At 46.4% G+C, this 20650-nt stretch overlaps 1 protein-coding gene across 5 annotated transcripts in view; it reads left to right on the top strand.

Annotated features, from left to right (window-relative positions):
• Positions 1–20650, top strand: part of IGSF3 (immunoglobulin superfamily member 3) — a 99232-nt gene that overhangs the window by 13229 nt on the left and 65353 nt on the right. For 4 of the 5 annotated variants that reach the window (XM_071563800.1, XM_071563767.1, XM_071563777.1 and 1 more), the window contains one exon: positions 14846–15223. In XM_071563800.1, coding sequence (XP_071419901.1) covers positions 14846–15223 — 378 coding nt within the window. Of the gene's footprint in view, positions 1–14735; positions 14753–14845; positions 15224–20650 lie in introns of those variants that run through there. The other variant, XM_071563793.1, reaches the window with a different exon arrangement.

Raw genomic sequence — 20650 nt, 5'->3', positions numbered from 1 at the left:
GTCTCCTCCAGCTCTGTCAGTCCCCGACAGATCTGGAGCGTGTGTGGCATTTTGGTGCGGCTGCTGTATCTGTTCAGCTTGGATCAGTCCATCGCTGTTAAGGCTTATAATCAGTGTAAAAATCTCTGGGGTGCAGCTATTTACAGAAAAAGAAAAAAACATGCCACCCTTCCAGACTTGCATCAAACAAGAGTTTTAGTCTCATTAATTGAATTCCTCTAGAGTCTGATAACTTGGGCATGTTGGAATCAGATAAATAAAACCCTCCCTCCCTGGTAGCTGTGTAAGCCTTTCCTTAACTCCCTGATCAGAGGGGACTAGGCTCTGGTAAGTAAGTAGCTGAAGATGAAAACTTCTGCATGCATCTGCTCATCAGGGGGTGTAGGCAGGAGGATGCTCAGTGTGGTGTATCAGCAGAGGAAGGATTTACCTCATCCCCACCTCTTTTTCTCAGTTCATTTTTTGTGTAGTGACAAACGCTGTTTAGTCACCCTCAGACACAGTCTGTGTATACAGACTGAGGCTCTGCTTTTTTTCCAGACCTCCAGATAAACTCACAGCCCTATAAATTGGCAAGTCTGCTCTTGCAGAAGTCAGGTTTTATCGCCTTTGGAGCATCTCTCAAGTTGTGCTGCCCCATCTCATCACATGGATGTTGGGATGGGCTGCTCTGGGAGGCAGGAGAGCATTTGGACTTGTGCCTGAGGTGTAGTGTTGCTGAGCTGATTCGGTAATCCTGAAAAAATCCAACTTGCAGCTTTTTCCAGACTCCATACATCAAATGAGACTTGCAGTCATTAAGGTCATGTACCCTTTCTCTGTCACATTTGTTATGTGTAGTTCTTGTCTCGGTGCTGAAGCCTGGGGCCCCTCTTGTTCAGCAGATGGTCTTGGTTAGTCCAGGGTCATTCCTCTCTGTGCCTAGATCAGCCATGCTATAACGAGGTCCCTGGCTTGCCAACTAGGCCTTTGTGTATCTTGGTTTTCAGCCAGCAACACTCTTCCCTTTCAGGGTCTTTCTTCTTTCCTCCTCCCCTGCCATTCCTGGGGCAGCCTTTCTTGGACTTGGATTTACCCCCGCCCTTCTTTGGTCAATATTTCTGCCCCATAGCTGTTCACCCCCCAGTGCAGTGGCATCTGCCCCCACCCCGGGACACTTTTCACGCCCTCTCTCCCATCTCCTGGCCCCACCATCTGCTGCTCCTGCTGTCATGCAGTAGTGTGGAGCTGGCATGACCACGCTGACCTCCCTGTCTCAGACAGCACAGCTCCTTCCTTCTGCCTTGTTCCTCAGACACTCAAGCTGTTCTGATTTCCTCAGTACTGCTCATGATACTTCCCCCAGGCCTGAATAGCCCCTTGTCCACCTTCAGATTTGCTCCTCAAACTGTAGCAACTCTACAGAGAGAACTGGCATACGAGTAAGGGCCTACCTGTGAATTTGCACAGTCTTGCTTCTTTCTCCATGCTTTTCACAAAGGTAGATTTCTAACCTCTCTGCTTGTCTTAAGGGTCCCAGCTCATTTTCCCTTCTCTGTCATTTGTTTTGCTACTCACAGCCTCTCTCGCTCAGTGCAAAGCTGCTTTATCCCCTCCTCCTCAGCAGCTGCTCTGTCCTCCACAAGCCCCATGGGATTCTCTGTCTGGAGCTTTTGCCTCCCAGCTCTCTGCCAATTTAGTCTGTCTCTATGATTTACTTTGCAAGGGTGTTCTTAATAGCCCCCACTGCTCTACATCTCAGTCGTGATCCAGCATTACCTTCCTTGACTTAGCTATTGCCCTTGTGATAACCAGTTTTGGTCTCTTTTTGGAAAAATTTCCTCCAAGTTGTGTTGTCTTTGCCACCTTCTGCCTCTCTGACAGAGCTTTTCTTATGTCCTCATGAGTATACCCTGCCCAGCTTCAAGGTTTGCTTTTTTTGAGGCTATAAAGGGGAATATTCTGTGATGTTCTTCCCCTCTTCCTGCAGTCCCTCCCTCCTGGTAATTTTATCCACTCATAAAAATTGGACTGGCCTCTCTCTGCTGATATTTTACAAGGTCATCCTGTTCAAATACAAGGTATTCCTGTTCAAATCAAAATCTTAACCTCAGTCTCTGGTGCTTACTTATATGCATGTGCATGCACCTGGGTCTTTCTGCTTAGGAAGTGTAAGCTGCAGCATTTCCTATCCATCTCTGCCTCTGAAATTCGTTCAGGTTTTTTTATTGTCTGCTGATTCCCCTGAACTCTTGAATTAGTTTCTCCTCCTCTGCTGTACCAAATCCAATATGCTTGTCTTCCTTTTTAAAGCCCTCCTTAGCCTTGTTCTACCTTGTCTTTTTCAGTGCTTCTTCCCTCTGTGTGGTTTATGGTTCCCAGCCTCTGCATCTCCTTGCGTTTCCTCAGGCTGGGTTCTCAGAGAAAGACAACTTATCTGATGGTGCTGCCTCTGCCACCCCTTTCCGGGTAACCTTGATGCCCTTTGGCCAATTTTACGCAAATTCGACAGGAGTAGAGAGCTTGGAAATAAACGAGTTCCTGCAAGTCTTGTGAAGAATAAGTAGCTGAGTCAGGGGGGCAGCAGGGAACTGGAGACCCTTTTCTTCAAGGGCTTTAGCAGTGCCTCCAAATGACTGTGCCAGCTGTAGGAGAAGCTCCAGCTGAAGCTTGCAGTCAAATCATTAGTCTCAAAGACAGCCTCCCTCCTGAAGACATAGGAAGCTAGGCTTCATTAAGTCTCCTGCTCTTATGGTTGTTTGCTAGAAGTGGTGGCTTGGAGCCCTTTTATTTTCTTCTGTGTGATTGGGAGTAACCTGCAGTGACACCTGCAGTGCTGCTTCACCTGCTGCCTGGCCACAAAGCCTGTTAGAGATCTGCCATCAGAGTCTCTCTCAGCAGAGAGAGACTATGGCACTTCCTCACAAGCTGCCTTGCTCTCGGCTCTTCCCTGGCCTCTCCTGACCTATTTGCTGCCTGTCTGGAGGTGCCATTTCAGAGTAAGGCTGAGCTAGTGGCATATCCCAGCTGCTAATGAAAAGGATTTTTTGCCCCCCTGTCCCCCCCCCCCCCCCCCCCAAAAGGTGTTCCTGCTGGTTCAGTGAAAACAAATTGCTCTTTCTTTGGGTCAGTCTTTTTTCAGCTCATATGGGGGTCAAGCATGGAGAGAGGAATGCATATGTTGCTAGCAATAAAGTGAGTGGGAAAGCAAGACTGCTTTTTTTCCCATGGCAGCTGGTACCTAGATTAGCTTAACTGCATTGTGAAACCACATTTTTAAACTGAATCTCCTGGGCTGAGGGTGTTTTTGCCACTATTTTCTCTGAAAGGGGATCTGGCACAGCGAGGCTGCTCTGAGGAGGTGCTGGGTGCTGAGCTAAAGAAACGAACGGCCGATAGCAGTGGTGAATGCAGTCCTGTTGGAGTGACCTTCACAGTAGGTTTGAGATTGTAAGGGACCTCTGGTGGTCATCTGGTCCAAGCCCCCTGCTCAAGAAGGACCATCTAGAGCAGGTTGCTCAGGATCACATCCAGACAGTTTTTGAATACTTCAGGGATGGAGGCTCTGCAACCTCTTGGACAGCCTGTGCACATGTGCTGTCACCCCTTCACAACTGTGGGTTGTGTTTTGTTTGTTAGTTTGTTTAATATAAAAAGCATTTTCCTGTGCTTTCCAGCTGGTCACTTGTTCCTCCTCAGGGAGGAGAATTGCGTCTGATTGTCCTTCTTAGTCATTAGTAATAGTATTGTGTTATGAATGTGCTTTGAGGAATTGATTGTACCCTTCTCCTATCCAAACTGGAAGTAACATAAATGCTTCTGCATCTTTGTTTTCCTCTTTTTCAAACACTTGAGAGCACCTGTCCTCCCATTTGAAATGAGAGCCTTGGTAATTTGGTGACAAGTTCTGATAGTCTGTACAGCATGTCAAACTAATAAATTACAGTGTAAGGAGACAAGGAGTTGTAACATCTTAATTAGTAATGAGGCAGCAGGTAGCTGAAGAATCTTCCTGGGTCTGTGTTTGTCTTTCAGGGATGCTGTCTGACTGAATCACAGAGGTTTTGAAAGGCAGCATCTTACTGCTACTTAGGAACAGGGAAGAAAACAGAAGAATTTGTGAGAAGGAAATGGAAACTCTCTGCTGTTGTATGGCCGTGCTCCATATTCTTGTGATCCTTTATGGTGGGGGTGGTAAAATTGTTTTGGAGAAATGCGTACTTTTAGCCAATATGCTTGACCTTGGGCATAAGTCAATTCGCCGTTTACCTGAAAGCTCATTCTGCTGAAGAAGTACAAGATGGCAGCTTTGCCTTGCAAATTGAATGTTCTCTCATGCTAATGGCCATGGCTGAGGGGCACAAATGTTTCTTTAGCATGCCAGAAGGAAGCGTGAGAGATTGCTCTTGGCTGCATTCGTTTCTAGATATTACACTTTATAATTTCCTGCGGTGCCATTTCTGCAGAACTGTGTGCTCCAAAGGAGGAGGGGGCAGGTGCAGACCCATGCCTGAAATACAAGCTGGAATGCTGGAGGAATGGTGTGCTTTGGGAGGTCGGGCGGGATGTGCTGCAGGGCAGTTTGTCATCAGCTCTTCCAACCTGTCAATATTTAACATATTATTGTTAAGTTTCTCTCTGTAGAAGGCAATCGATTTGGGGTTAAGCAGTTAATAAATGGCTGCCTGAGGCTGCCAGTTTGGAGGTTGAAAAGGAGATACTCTGGCCCTGCCCAGAAGCACAAGGACGCAAGAGAAAGGTCCAAGAGAAAATAAGGGTGCTGAACTCCTAAATGTCATCCCTACCAAAGTAAGGCAAAATCTTTGGAATCACTTGGAGCAAGGGGATGGGAGGGAAGCCAAATAAGCATCTTCTGAGAGTATAGAAAATGGGCCAAAACACTAGAGTTTCATTTTGGAGCTGAAGGAAGGCATCTGTGTGTCTGTCCTTTGTCCCTCTGTTTCAAATGAGGAGAGCAAGAAGCTTTGTTTTTCTTTAGAAAAAATGAATTTGAGAAAAGGGAAGGAGCCAGGCTCTCCATGGATCTGAAGTATTTTGAGAGATCTGTTCATGAAAGAGAGGGAATTCCTTTAATGAGAGGCTGGGTAATAAATGCTGTTTCCTTTTGGCAAGGATAATGTGAAGGTGAGATTTATGACTGTACACTCTTTTCTCCTGGGAGAGTATTTTAAGCATCTAGGATGTTATGAGGTGAATTACAGCAATAATAGGGACATTCTGTTGTTTAATATTGGGAGGGATTGCAGAGCATGCAGGAAAACAGAAAAAAAGTGACATTAAAACGTTATTGGCTGTGAAACAAAATGAAGTTTCTTATTGTCCAAGAGTGAGTGATCGCACAGGGAATAACATTTGACAATTCTTAGAGTGACCCTGGATGTTGAACATGTAGGACTTGAAGACTAAAGAAGGATAATAAAAAGAAATACAGGGGCTGCAGGGCATAATGAACTATGTCAGAAATTTCCTGCCTGGCTTGGTTGCTCAAACAATTCCATTTCACCTCCTTCTCTTCATAGGCTGGGAACACAAACCAGCTGAGAGTTCAGCTGTCCAAAATGTGTTGTTGATGCTTCATAACTTTGGTACTAGCATGGCAGTGCTGCTGGGAGCAGTACTAGAGATGCCAGGGTAAATGGTGTGTCCTTACATGTGTTTTAAGAGCTGAAAGAACAGAGAAACAACCACACATGGGAATCTTTTCACTTTCCATGCAGGTCTACATTAAATCTTATGGTGAGTACCTGTGGTTACAGCTTCAAAGCTCAGGCTGGGAAGGCAGTAATGAAGCCATCATGGCTTTTCATTGGAAAATATAAAAGTAAGCATTGCCTTGGGCATTCCAGCAGACCACTGTAAATGCTGCTGTGTGTTGTAGTGCTTAACCAAACCTGGAACCAGCAGTAATGATATAAGTCACTAGGGCATGTATTCAGTGGGCTGTAAGGAAGAATAAACTCCTGAGGATAAGACACGAGGAGCAGTGCAAGTTAGAAGCACTGCGTGGGCAATCCACCACTTCCTGCCTGCATATTCCCAATATAAGTATAATCTGCCAGGGAGCTTCTGCTCGTGTATTTCTCCCATAATGATAAGGGTAAGAGTGGTGTAGTATGTGAAGAACATGCTGATCTGAGTTGGAACAGAGCTGCAAAAGTTTAGTTCTGATATTGGAGAAGGAGAATTAGTTGATTAAATAGATTTGTAGGATGGGCTCTACCTTAAGTACAGAAAAGAGCCTGTAGTGCTACTGGAGCTCTCTCCCATTCTATGGAGTTAATCAAAGCTGTTGTTGCCTACTGTGAATACAATGATTGCACATTATTAGGGACTCCTCTTTTTTTTTTAGGTTTTTTTTTCTCTCTCTGGATCTTTGTAGGAAAATAGTAAAACTGTAATAGGCAGGGAGTGTTTTGCACAAAGATATTTGAGCCCACAACAGTAATTTACCATTATGAATCTGAAACAGCAGGGCAGCCAGCTCAGTCTTTCCCTTGTACATCAGCCTGTGTTGTTACTCACCTTTTACATCAGGTACACCTTGTTCCACCAGCTCCTTCAAAGTCCATGTGAAGTAAAAGGAGGCTGAGCTCCAGAACTCAGCCCAGCCATCCTCCTTCCTTCTGTCATTATGGGTATTGCTCTTTTTTCTGACCACAAGCCTGGCTGGCTTCTTGATGCTTAGCTCTGTGACTTTTCAAAGTAGAGCTGTACTAGATTAAAGAGTAGTTTCAGACTTCAGTGCAGGAAAGTAACTTTAAATCTACTTCCTGGTGGGATGATCGAGAATCATAGAACTGTAAGAGCAGAGAGAGATCTCATGTCGTGCATCCCCTGGGACAGGTTATGCCTATGGTATCCTTAACGAAAGTAACTGTCTATTAGAGGCAGCTGTAGTGTGAGAGACCTCAGCCTCACCAAGCAGTTTCTCTGGTGCCTCACTTTCCTTGTTTCTGGGAAATTGAATTTGTAGCTGGCTCCCATGAGCAACCTGAATGTCTGCTGTTCAAGTCCAAGTCTGTTTCATGTCTTCTCAGTGTTCACTGTGGTTAACGAATTATTCTTTCATCCTTTCAGCATTTTTGGACGTTTAAAGGTTGTAGTACAGATGATCTGTGGCTCAAGAATATGCTGTTCTAAGGTGGTGTTAAAACTAGCATATTTTACCATGCCTAATTGTAAGAAAGGAGCAGTTAAAGGAATGTGACATCCATATAGGATGTGGTTTGCTTAAAAAAGGGGAGGGGGAGGGGGGAGAATCACAAGGGCAGAACAAATTACACACTGCATCTTTAGAATACCAGTGCCACATTGGGGAAAGCAAGGAAATCTTCTTTCTGTATAAGGACCAGATCTGAGTAGAACCAAAGGATATGAAATGGCTCTGATGTTGGCAAGGGTTTGGATGTCTGACTGGATGCATAATTATAGCAGAGGTACAAGACCTCTTTTGCAGTCAGAACTTGGAAAGCTAGTCATAGGCCACAACAATCTATAGTGATTAAAAGAAATGTCACCTCTTTCATATTTATTGAAAACATTTTTTCTTAAAAGACAGTAAACATCTGCAGTGGAAGTGAGCTGCTGTGAGACAGCGCAGCAAGCAGACATGAGTGAAGGCAGTTGTGTTGGAAGAACAAAGAGCTTCATTGGCAGCTCCTGTCTCATTTGCCCATGCTTTGATATTTCCCCACTGATTGTGATATTTCCATACCAATTATTGTATAAATTGCCCATGGCTGACCTCTCCACTTAGCCATCCTTAGTTGGCTTAGCAGTGGGAGGAATTTGAATGAGGAATGAATTGCTTTTTGAGTTGGTTCAGGAAGGATGGTCCATGTGCTGGGAGTGGTGGGATGGTGTCAGGAGTGGAGGACAATAGAGAATCAGGCACCCTTGGTTGCATGATTTAAACATCAAAGCAAAAGAGTGGAGGATAGGGACAGAGTTGTTCTGCAGGTGGCTCCAGCCAGACTTTCAGTACATTGAACTCACTTGGCATGACTAAAAATACACTAAGCAAAATACTATATTTTCCCAGAATGAGGCTTTACAGTAATAGGAGGAGGGTTACCACATGTTTTCTTCTGATAGCATTGTTTTTTTCCATCTGGCAGCAGGTTGCAATGTGCAGAGATTGTCCCTGCTGTGACTCATTTATGCAAGAATTAAGCTCAAACGTAATTTTTGTTTGTGTGCCTTAACAGGAGACTTCACAGAATAGGACGTATGTGTTGCTAGAAGATTGTCTCTGTTTTGGTGTTGCCTCTTGGGGCAGAGTCTCGCTCAGAGATCATATTAGTCTTCAACTCATGAAAAAAAGTGATGGCTGCTTGGGGCAAGTGTTCTCAGTGGCTGGATAATTGTGAGCTTGGAGTAGCCTTCTTGAAACGTGGGTATCAGCCCCACTATGAAGTCCGGAGGAAAAGCAGGGTCTAAGTGATGGGCTGGTTTTGGCAAGAGCTGTCTGCATCCTCCCTGGGTGCCAGAAAGGAGAGAAGGGCTGTCCCCTGGGAGACTGAAAAATTAATCTGAATTAAGATGGAATATGAGGTTGGAGGTTTGTTAACTGTCCTTGGGTAATTCACTGGAAGCGAAGACCTGTGCAGAGCTCGATACTCCTGTTTTGGGGTGGGGGAGTGGAAACACTGAGGAGGAGTGAGCTGAGGGGAGCCCTGCTGGGCTGCAATTAGCTGAGTGCGCCCCATTACTTTGTGAAGGCAGCCAACACACAAGATGCAGGCTGCTTCTGCCTGTCCTGCTGTTCTCCATGGCCTGCTGCCCATGAGCTGCAAGCTGTGGCATCACCCCGCAGTGCTGCCATCCTTCTTTGTGGTGGGCTGTGAGTATAGGGGAGGCAGGGGGGAAGCATCAAATTAACAGCACAGGCTAATAAAGCAAGAGCATCCTTGTGGGCATGGCATCATTTCCTTGCCCATGGGGCAGGTGCTCCTGCTGCCTCCCATGGTGTCAGGGCAGAGCTGAAGGCTCCGAGCACAGCCGGAGGAAGTTCTGCTGGCTCTTGGCTCACCTCAAACTGCGCCGTCCCGTGTGTGGGAGAGCAAAGGCCAGCTGGGTGAGCCCAGGATCTTGCACCACTCATGCCTGAGCGAGCCCCAGGTCTGTAGGAGGGCAGCAGTTGCCACAGCCTGTGGTGCACTTGGCGGTGGTGTCTGCTCATGGAGTTGTGTGTGCCCAGAACATCCCTCAAGCTCAAGGAAGTTGACGCTTTGGCATAACTGCTCTTTAGCACTTAGTTCTGAATTGTCTTCATTACTGGGGACTTTCTGCCAGGTCCTGTGGTCTGCTGCAGATGCTAGTTTGTTATAGCCAAATAGGATTTATACATGCTCCCCTTCCCTTCCCTGCATACGAGCACAAGCTCCCATGTCAGGGCTGAGGGTGTTTCAAAGGAACTGGTTTGGTTGGTGCTGTTCAGAGCAGAGATAACCACGCTTCTAGAGAAAAAGCTGGAATGCTGTGGTACCAAGCTAGGTGGAGGTCTTAGTCTGAACTGGTACAGCCATCCTCATGCCCCTTCACAACCCACATCATTGCAGGCTATACTCTTCATGCTTGCTTCTAGTCTGCAGCCTGTGCATTAGCTGTACTACAACAGAAGCTACAAAAGGCACCATTCCAGCTTTTTCTCTAGAAGTGTGACTATCTCTGCTCTGAGCATTGCCAACTGAACCAGTTCCTTTGAACAGTTCAGACTAAGTCCTCCACCTAGCTTGGTATTACGCCTGGAAAAGCCGTAGACAGGCAGCTGTGGAATTGTAGCTTGTTTTGGAAGCCTCCTGAAACCAGTGTGACTTAACAACTTAGTAGTCCTCTTTCAAGTACTTGTCCCACCCATATTCAACCCATGTAAGCTTTCCACTCCACAGCAGCCTTTGGCAAGGACATCCACGGATTTGCTATGTGCAGCTGCAAGAACTGCCACACTTGTAAAGCTGGATCTGACCAGTTTTGGTTGACAGTCTTGATTTTTAAACTAGAAGAGAGAGTAAATAGTCAGTTCTTGACCATCCTTTCCGTGGAACACGTATTAGTGTAAACCTTTATCAATTTCTCTTCAAGTCGTCTTTTTTCCAGGCTCCATTATTTCTGACACAGAAGCCATTTCCTAGTGTTTGTCATCATTGTTGCTCTTCTCTTGACATTCTCAGGAGCACCTGTAAATTGAACAAACAATATGGACAACAGCAAAACCCAGATGTGTACTGTGTATTTGGGCAAGGGAAAGGGATCTCTTTGGAAATGTTTTCTGTCTAATAACTGTAGACAAAGGCACAAATTAATTTTACAGGAAATTTCAGATTAATATTATGGTTAGGTATTGTCAGTTATTGACAAATACTGCTGTAGAGCTTCTCAGGGAAGGAGAACTGCTGTAAAGCTGCAGGGGTAGAAACATCCCCTCAAGCTACATAATCCATTTGGTGTTCAGTGCTGTCAACCCTACACTTACAGAAGATAAGGAAAAAATATAAAGACTTTTTTAGTCGTTCCTAGTGATTAGAGATCCAAGATAATAAAGACTTTTTTCGTCGCTCCTAGTGATTAGAGACCCAAGATAATACTCCTAAGAGCTCAAGTTTCTCCTTTAGATTAAATGACTACTGGCAGTAATTATTGATATCTAAGATACCTTGATGCAACTGCTGTTGTAGTGCTTTTGGATGTGATGCAAACATACCCTACACTCTTCTGAGATGGGGAGACTTTTTGTGCCAGAGGTTCCTCATAATTCTGTCATGAGTTACTATTTATTCTTTTGATGTGTTGATGCTGTGGCAGTTTCTGTGTGCTCAGCCATTCATTCTTTCATTAAATTTACCTTGCCATAAGCCTTGAATCAACATTCTCAGGTACGATTTTGCACGCTTGTTCTTCTGAAAAGGACCTGAAAGTCCAACTCCTTCCCAAAGGGTAAATGTTTGGCACTTTTTGAAATGGGGCTTCTTCAAGGTACTTTAAATCAGGCACCTGAAATGACCAATTGTGTGTGGAAACCCTGAGCTCTGCGTGTGTCCCTTTGGAAAGGTCAGATCTTGCCATAGTTATCTGAGGTTGCTGTGAGGGTACAGATTTTACAAAAACACTGTGTACTTGGAAGCTGAGCTGCAGCACTTTTGGGTGAGATGCCTGGCTGGCAGGGATGCTTGATGCTTCTTTCTTGCCCATAATAACAGGAAAGCAGTGAAGTCCTGGCTGTTATGGGAGACTCACATGACTCACTCTGACATTGCATCTCTCCCTTGCCTTTTCCCTGCTTTTCAGAGCTGTTTCCCAGGATATTTGTTGTGGCCCTGGAGTCTGCTGAGCAGGTTAGTGTATGGGCAGTGCAGGGACTGAGCATCTGCAGGTTCCTGGGTCCTGCACTGTCCCTTGTTTCATGACTTTGAGTCTAATTACCCAGCTACACCATCCCCTCTTGCCACTGCTGCCTCCTCTTATCTCCCATGCACCTCCTGACTCCCAAATGGGACTTGGGAGATGGGTAAGCCAGCGGAAGTGTCAAGATCTGCCTGGCTGTTTGGCTTGCTCTTAACTCAAAAGGCTGCCAACAGTAGCCTTCATCTGTAGGGGATAAGGATCAGGGAACGCTTCCTCCTTATTGCGCAGGATTTGCTGTCTTTTGCAAAAAACCAGACTCACAAACCTATAATTTCTTATTAATTTTAAAGTAGCACTTGGCTCACTACCTCCTCCATATCAGCCCTTGCGTTGTCAGTAAAGTATATTGGATTTGCAATTAAAAGCCAGCTGTGCCAGCGCAGTACCAGCCAAATGCCACCATAACTGTCTCCTGGGCGTCCTAGGGAAGTGAGGAGTGCACAGCTCCTCCTCCAGTGAGCTCTTCTCTCACTTGAAGAGAGAAAGATAAGAGTTTAAAATGGGATCTCAGACGCATTATTTTTCTTAATCAGAATGTTTGCTCGCTTAGAAATGCAGTTCTTTTCTGGATCCTGTGTCTTCGTCAATACAGCAATTCCCAGGGCTTGAAAAATGCCAAACATCATGCAAAAGGCAACTGTTTGAGAGGAAAACTTGTAGTGGTGGATGTCTGCCTCAGGCTGATTGTTTTTCTCCCTCTCTTTCTTGATGAAAATAGTTTGTTGGAGAAGTATCTCAGCTTCTGCTCTGTGGAGTTCTTTTTAAGTGTTGAAAAGCATTTGTGCCCAGCTGTGTCAGAGCAGCAGTTTGTGGCCAGGCATAGGGAACAGAACTGTGGATGTTCTGCTCCCTGCCCCTCTGGAGATCCAGCCTGTTCATCCAACTGCTGAGCCTTTGTGTCTCACTTCTGGGACAGCAACTTACTGTGAGTTGTAACAAAAACCCGGCTATTTTGTCTTCTATCCACACTGGAGCTGGGCAGGACTTTCTCTGCATTGTCTTCTTCTGTCCCTCAGCTGCTTGGGCTCCTGGAGCCAGAACGGGAACAAAGGAATTGTTTGGCTCTTAAATTCCTCACTTTTGCTTGGGTTAGGAAGGTACAGCAATCCTGTGCAAGAGGGAATAGGAGAGGAGGAATGCAGAAAGTGGGTCTCTTCTAAACCTGGAGGAGGACTCCAGGTTTTAGGCTTACAGGCAAGATCCCAAAAACCACTGGCAAGGGAAGAAGGAAGCCCATGTTAGTGATGGCCATGAGGATGGTAAGACTTGACATCTGCCAAGAGGTTGCCTGCATCAGGGCATAGGGATCTGTAGGTCCCCAAGGTTGCGATCTTGCCAGTGAGCTTTGGAAGGGCCAATACATTTCTCTGATAAAATTACATTTTTCAATGAGATAGCTGGAAAACTCCTCAAAGAATTCCTATGTAAAAAGTCGAGCACTGTATTAAAAGACTGCAGAATGAGGTCATGCACTTAGCTGACAAATACCTGGATGGGTGTTGTGTGTGCAACTTTGAGTTCTTACTGCTGCATGTTTGATTTGTGGTGCAATTTTAATTGTGTCATTGCTTGTGGGGTATCTGTATGCTGTAGCAAGGCTACATGTGCATACCAAAATTGGATTATGAGCTTTCTTTAAGTGTGTAATAAAGATCTTAACCTTCCTGCTGCTTTAAAAACAGTTCACTTCAAAGGCTGTAGTGTTTGCTTTTGTCCTGTGGCCCTTATGGGGTGAGAGAAGAGCCTGTGTCTGCACTTTAGATGTGTTAGTTGTCTCTAGCGGTGTCTTTCCTTAGGATGAAAAGATTGGTACAGCAAACAATGGGGGAGTGTTTGCCTCTGTTTCTCTCCCTGTTTGTTTCAGGTGCTGGTTTTCTGTGTCCTCCCCTTAAATCACATTATTTCATAAAGAATAAAAAGAAGCATAATTTGGAGCAGCAGCAAGCTGAGCCCAAGTTAATAGTTTGAATTGCACTCCATCTGTTCAGCTGCATGCCCTGGTGGATGTGCTGAACCCATTTTTCACAATTTGTTTTAAGCTGCTAAGAACCATCTCTCCTGGCTCCAGTCCAGGCTGGCTGTGGAGAAAAACTTCATATCTGGACATCCCTGTCCAGAGGGTGGGATTGAATCAATAATCCCCAGGTGCAGGGCTATCTCTTCACCTGCAGGTTACCAGTTTCTGAAAGGTTAAATGCTTCCTCTGTACTTGAACATTGTTGTTGAAAATTAGAGAAGGGGGGGAACCCCCAACATACACACGCACAGAGAGGATGAAATTTGCAAACGTGATTATGCAGGACCTGCTTTAAATCGGCTTATTGCTGTTTTATGATGGCAAGCAAGCAGTCACAGAAGCCAGGATGATTGGCCTTGCCATGTGTGCATGCTGCTGGTAACTCAATAACCGATGAACACCCACCGTGGTCTCCAGACCTCGAGCCTTTGATGTAGCAACAAACAAGATAGATGGCTGTAATTTATCCAGCCCCTGGAGGGCTGTGCTGGTAATGTGCCATGAACCCAAGGGCCAACCATCCATAATCTGTGTAAAAATACAGTAGATCACAGTCACCGTGCTGCGGGGTTGTCTTTGTTTTGTGCTGCGCAGGTTTGTGTGTGTACAACACACTGTACTTGGTCTTGCCTTCAGCAGCCAGGGGTGGTACGCCTTAGTGTAATATGCCCACTCCCTCCATTAGCTTTAATTGATTTTGTTATGTACTAAATACACACCTTTCAAATAGACTTGGAAAGGCAGTGCTGAAAACTTGGTCTTTCTGTTTGCCTTTACAAGCATAACAGAGGCTGGAAAAGGTGTGCTGGATCTGTGGGAAAAAGAATGGGATTTTGTACAAGCTGAAGCCTCTGACAGTTTTGCTGATGGAAGATGGGTACTTGGGGCATTGCAGTTGGGTGGCCCAGAAACCAAAGGAGAGGGAGTGTGGCCTCCTGGCTAGTCTCCTGGTAGAAGACAATCCCAGCTGGGCTGTGCCAGGAGAATAGGGAGACACTGCTGAACAGAGTAGCGCCAGGGAACAACTGCTCCCTGGCTACCCATGACACCTTCTAGTGCCCTCTGGCATCTACCTCTGCCTGGGATTACAGGGTGATAGAGCTGGAAAGTCATAGTGCTGGAAAGTCATAGTACTGGAAACAAAGACCTGTCACCTTGAGCTTCTGGTTTGTTACTGTGCAGTACTTTCATGAATGGGTTCTTAATGGTACCAAACAATGGGTATGTTACTTCAGCGCTGCTGCTTTCATGAGACATGTTCACGAACACTTCCACTGAGTCAGCAAGAAAGCTGCAATGTGCCAGAGACTGATGTGCCAGCTGTAAGATGAGGTGGGAGGACTTGGCTTGTAGAGTGGATATATCTATGGTGAAGTTCAGGGATTGCTTGTCAGGAAGTAACGCTGGGCTCCTCTCCTCCCACAGGCATGGCATTGGCCCAGCGGCAAGTGACGGTGCAGCAGGGACCCCTCTACCGCACAGAGGGGTCCCACGTCACGCTGTGGTGCAAGGTGAGTGGCTACCAGGGCCCAGCAGAGCAGAACTTCCAGTGGTCCATCTACCTGCCCTCGGCCCCCGAGCGGGAAGTGCAGATCGTCAGCACCATCGACCCCTCGTTCCCCTACGCCATCTACACCCAGCGCGTGCGCAGTCGCGGCATCTTCGTGGAACGGGTGCAGGGGGACGCCGTCCTGCTGCACATCATGGAGCTGCAGGACAGGGACGCCGGCGAGTACGAGTGCCACACGCCCAACACCGACGAGAGGTACTTTGGGAGTTACAGCGCCAAGATGAACCTCGTGGGTAAGCTTGTCCTGCCAGCAGCGGGTCTGGGATGATGAGGTGTCTCCGCACTCAATTGCGGCACAGATCCTTGAAATCTCCCTTGCAAAGTAGTCTGCATAAGCTGTCAGAGGAAGGAAAAAACCAACTGTGGAGGAGAATGGGAGCAGAGAGGAGGTGGCACAGTGGTATGAATTGCAGGAAATCTTGGTATGGAGATGTAGGACATACCAAGCTTTCTGCAGTAATAAGGCCCTTACAAAAATGAGACACCAGGCAGCATAGCTGGGCTGAGAGAGGAACGTTCGAAGCCATGTCTGAAAGACAGATGGATGTGAAACTGATTGGTGCAGAGGGAGAGGAGCAGGGAGTCTGTATCAGATGGCACAAGCCACAGAGGGGAGAGCTGTGTGCTAAACGTGGTGAAATGGCAGAGTGGGGAAGAGAGGAATGTCAAGGAGCAGCATGCAAAGGAAAGAGGGAGAGATGGTTGTCTTCAGGGTCTTAACAGAGGCCAATGCTGAATGCAGCCTGAAACCAGCACACTGATCAGTGAGCTGTCTGTACATGAATGTGGGGAAGTTGGTTTGGTTGGTTGTTGGGTTGTTGTTTCTTTTTTTATCTGTGTTAGAAAAATTGAAAAGAGCTTCTTTAAAATCTAGAGTTATTTCCATGGCACCTCTGACTAGCTGATTTGACCTTTCCAAGCATCACTTTGCTTTCCATATCTCAAAACAGGGTTTTATTTGAAGCATCTAACTCAGCTAACAGCAGTCAAATAGCTTCCATCAAACTCTTCGGCTGAAGGACCCCTAAAAGAGCTCTTTTGCAGCAGAGACACCTCTCTAGCAAATTTAAGCCCACAAACAGCAAGCAGGCTTGCTTTCCTTGGGAGATGAGATGTCTGTGAGCCTGCAGGTTGGAAACCCCTTTGGTGTTACTGAGCCGTGCAAGCCAGTGAGGGTGTTGCCGGCTGTGTTGACACAGGGAACCCAGTGTGAAAGGGAGCCAAGGTGTGATTTAAATCACAATAGCCCTCCTTTGGGTTGTGCTTCTTACCTCCAGCTTGTGTGGCCTTGGCTGCTGCTTTTCAGAGGGGCCAGCCCAGCCACTCTGCCAGGTGATGCCCCAAAGTAGGGGGGCAGGTGCTTATTTAGGTGCCTCCTTTCCCACCTGATGTCCATGAGCAGTTGGGAGGTAGACACCTAAGTATTACTCTACTTTTCTGTAGTTCCATGATTTGCTTCAGGTATCCAGATTTGCAGTTCCCACTTTAGTTTAAACAAGACTGAGTCAGCACTGCTGCTGTAAAGTCACCTCAGGGAGTGAAGCCAATTGAAACCAACACCCGGTAAAAAATAAAAGTGCCTGGGGGCAGGGTGAGGTTGCAACAGTCAGAGTTGGATGCTGGATTGCTCTGCCAGGGAGCTGCACCCTGTGCAAACCAACCCATGAGCTGAGTCCTTACAGGAGAGGCTTATGATGAAGTGAGAGTGCCTGTGCTAGCCATGGTGTGGGGTGAAGTTTGGGATGGGGATGCAGGCAAGCAGCAGTCAGCATATTCCATGGCTGAGCAGTGGGGAGCCAAGGCACTCATGGTTTTAACCACAGCTCTGCAGCTGCTTTGCTGACCAGCCAGAGATAAAGTGGTACACTTTTGCTCTGTTCTACCCTTGCCACAGGTACACAGCATGTAAGATTTGAGACTCTGTAGACACCCAGGAGTAGTGCTTTGAGGACACTGGCTTCAGGGCTTACATGTGTCGGAGATACTCAAGGAAATTAATCTAGAGTAACTTTTAGGGGATTAGTTAAATCACATTATACCCCTTCATGGATGCTTGCGCTCAGCATTTTGGGCCCTAATTTGGATTGGCTTAATTCATTTCTGAAAATTCACTTGAGAAATGAACTTAGGGTCACTTGTGTTTCGAATGTGCACATCTGTGTAAGGTGTTTTCTGTGGTTTAGCCAAACTTTGACAGAAAGGGATTTTTTTCAGAGTTCTTCCTGCAATGACCTGTAGACAATAGGCCCTTACAAAGAGCCTTCCCTCTGGCTCCCATTCATATGAACCAGTGCTGACTTAGCCCACTCCTGAAGTCCCGCTGGGGAAATGGGCTCCTCTCTACAGGGCAGGACAGAGCACGTGTCCTTTCTTTTTTCCTGCCACTTTAGCTCTCAGCTACAGGTCCTGGGTTTTCAAGTTGGCTTTGCTGCTGCAGAGGTTATGCAAGAAGAGGTACACAAGAGCTAAATGAGAGTTCTTGTTCTCATTTTCTCAGAAACAGAACCAAACTTCTTTTTTTCTTTCATCCAGTTATGAATTTTTAATTGACTCATTAGATTGAGTGGCTCTTTTCTGGCAGCCCTGAAGCCTGGAGGGAGACAGGTTTGTTCGCATCTCTGTTCTCTCCATTTTTGTGTGAAATGGGTTTGAAGCAGTGTTGATTTTAGACTTGCTGCTTTGGGACCTTGGAGCTGTTGCATCCCATGGTTTGAGGAGAGAGGGGAAGGAAGAGTTTCTCCCCTTTCCAGCCTGTGTGATACAGCCCTGGGATGGGGAGCTGGATGGGACACTGGTGCAGCAGCACATGGGACTGCTGTCTGTGCTGGGACATCTCAGCCTGCAGCAGAGCAGCTGGGATGTGTCTCTGCTCCTGTCATCATGAGCATTCTTGAGGGCCATGTATCCAGGGCTCTTCAGCTGCTAAAAAAATAATCTTGCCAGCTTAAGCAATGTGCCAGTTAGGCTTGAAAGTACACTTCTGTCTACCTCACAGCAAGCACAGTTGGTTATCCCTCTCCCATTTTTGGCATTTCCACTCAAGATTCCTTTTCCTTCATTGAGATCTTGGCCAGGGTCTAGTACTGCTTTGAGGACCTGATGTCTATGATGGCCTGGAGTAAGAAGTGCTCCCCAGACACTCTGTGGGCCTCTTATCTGAATTTAGGCATGCAGCACAAGTGCTAATCTCACTGAAGCTATGAAATCAGGCCAGTCCTGTGGTTCAAGGGCCTTTTGCCATGCAAGCATGTGTATCAAGGCTTAATCTTTTTCACCAGTCTTCAGTTTCCTTCAGCTGCTTCAAAAACAAGCCTTTCTGCATCTTGCTGCTCCTCTCCTCATCCCCTCCTGACCCATGTTATTGGGAAGATGAAGTTGTACCTGGGCTGTGAGGTGTGCTAGGAGGAAGAGTTTAAGACATGTCAGACTGAATTTTGGGTGCTGAAGGAGGTGGCAAAAAAAAAAAACCCAAACAAAAAAATGGAGGGGAGTGTGAAACTCGCAACTCTTCAGGATATTGTGGAACCATGGCCTTGTGATTGATTTATGGAAAGGATTAGCCCATATATACTCTGCAACTTTGTTGTTTGCTCTCAGAGTTCAGTTTTTTTGAGGTTGACGCAGAATTGCTGAGACGGGTTCATGCTCTTTTACTCAGTGTGGGAAGAAAATATTTTTGAAAGATCTCACAAGTGGCCTCCCACTCATTTGACATCAGACTCATTGCCTAAGGTAGATGTTCAGGCAGTATCTGCCATCAGGGGACAGAGAGGGACAACTCTGGAGATCAATCTATCTTTGTTTAAATTAAGTGCATTCCTTCTCCATGTTCACTTAAAGAAAGAGCCTGGATGTTAGACTCAAGTTAGGAAATAGTGGCTGAAGACTTGGTTACTTTGTGAAACTTTCCCCATGGGTCTTCTGAGCAACTGATGGGAATTTTGGCTTTGTGATTGAATCGGGAAGGCACTTCAGCATACTGAAGAGGGGAACTACAACACTTAAATTTGATTGATTAAATAGGGGATCTGGGGACCATGCACACCTGGCTGGCAGTTGTACTGGGATCCTGACCTGCTTGTTGCTGCCTATGAGAAGTTTGTGTGCTGTGTATTCACTTTTTGAAGAGATTAAGGACTGCAGAGGATTTGCAGGTGAAGGAAAGCAGCATCCCAGAAGGCACAGTGTGATCATGGACAGGACAACAGTATTTTCCAAAGAGGAGTTTTCTGTGCAGTGATTTAGGTGGTGAGGCTGCAGAGGTGCTGTGCAAACTGAGGTGCTGGCCTGTACTTCTCATGCTGATGGGTAAACTTGGGTTTTGCTGTGGGGTAAAATTGAGCACGTGGCAGTTCCTTCAGAGTGCGTGAGTCACTGCAGATTTGTACTCCACTGTGTCTCTGCAGCAAGTTGTTTGTGTGCCTGTACCCTTACTTAGATAACAGCAAAGGGGCCCAGGTCTAACCCCTTCAGAAGCTTCAGACTTTTATCTTGCTGTTTTTTCATCTGTGCTCCCAAAAACGCTGAGCTCTTTTTCAGACTAAGTGATTTGAGGGAAGAAATCAAGCTTTGAGGTTTTTCTTAAACAGGTAGTGATAGAGCAGGAGGACGGGTTTCAAAGCACTTGAGGGGGTGGCAGCTCTTTTACTCTTTATTTTGGGGGAAGCAGCTGTACAGCATCAAACCTAAACAAGTTAAAGCAGAAAAATGAAAGAGGTTTGGACGGGAGGAAAGACCATGGTACCACAGACTGAGAAGAAGCAATTTCAGTGTAGACTTGAAAAACAAGGAGCACTCAGACACAGAAGCCTCTGCAGTGAGCAGGAGCTGCTGTGCAGTTGGAAATGCCTGCAGGGATGGTCAGCAGCATCTTCTTCCTGCCAGGCTTAGGTTAAAGTGGGACAGAGAGGCTTCAGTAGCGAGGTGCTTTTCAGTGTCTCCCTTGTCTGCTCTCTCAGCCTGGCCATGCTTCTGCTCTCTGCTGTTTCTCACTGATCTCATGATGCTGGATAGGCTGGTGCTGTGACCTCTGCCCTGTTCCCCTGGTCCTGTATGGCTGTGATGGCTACCAGGGGCTGCATTTGGGTTTTTGGATGGCAGCCCCACTGTGGGGAGTTTCAACATTGTGCCAGGCTTGGGAGGGGCGGTGGGCAAGGGCAGTGGTGGGATGAAGAACCAACTGCCTCTCTGCCTGAGGTCAGTGCTGCTTCTGGCTCTCCTTGGTGGGGTCTCATCTCCTGATGCTGAGTTGCCCAAGTCACTTGCAGCTCTCTCTGCAGACGAGTAATCAGTCCATGCCTTTAGGATTGTGTCTTGAAAGGATCCTCTGTGCTCTTCAGTTGTGGCATGTAACTATCTGGCCACTATGTGTCCCATGGCTGGGACAGGGAGGATATCTCTAGGGTGTATATGAGAGGCTTTGGTGGCATGGAAGGTTGGAGAAAGATTTATGGAGGCCAGACACTTAGCACTGGAAGGAAAGGAGCTGCATGTGTCTCAGACAAGCATTCAAGAGAACAAAGCAAGTCTTTTGTTGAACTTGCCACCAAAACCATCCAGAATCTCTCTGCTGAGAGCTAAAGAGCACGTAGCAGGCAAAGAAAAAAAAAAGAACTTTTATTAGCCATACCAGCTGCTGCTGCATGTCGCCAGCAGCTTCC

The sequence above is a fragment of the Pithys albifrons genome, chromosome 1 (assembly GCF_047495875.1).
Source record: "Pithys albifrons albifrons isolate INPA30051 chromosome 1, PitAlb_v1, whole genome shotgun sequence".
NCBI lineage: Eukaryota > Metazoa > Chordata > Aves > Passeriformes > Thamnophilidae > Pithys > Pithys albifrons.
This window is presented reverse-complemented; position numbering and strand designations above follow the sequence as displayed.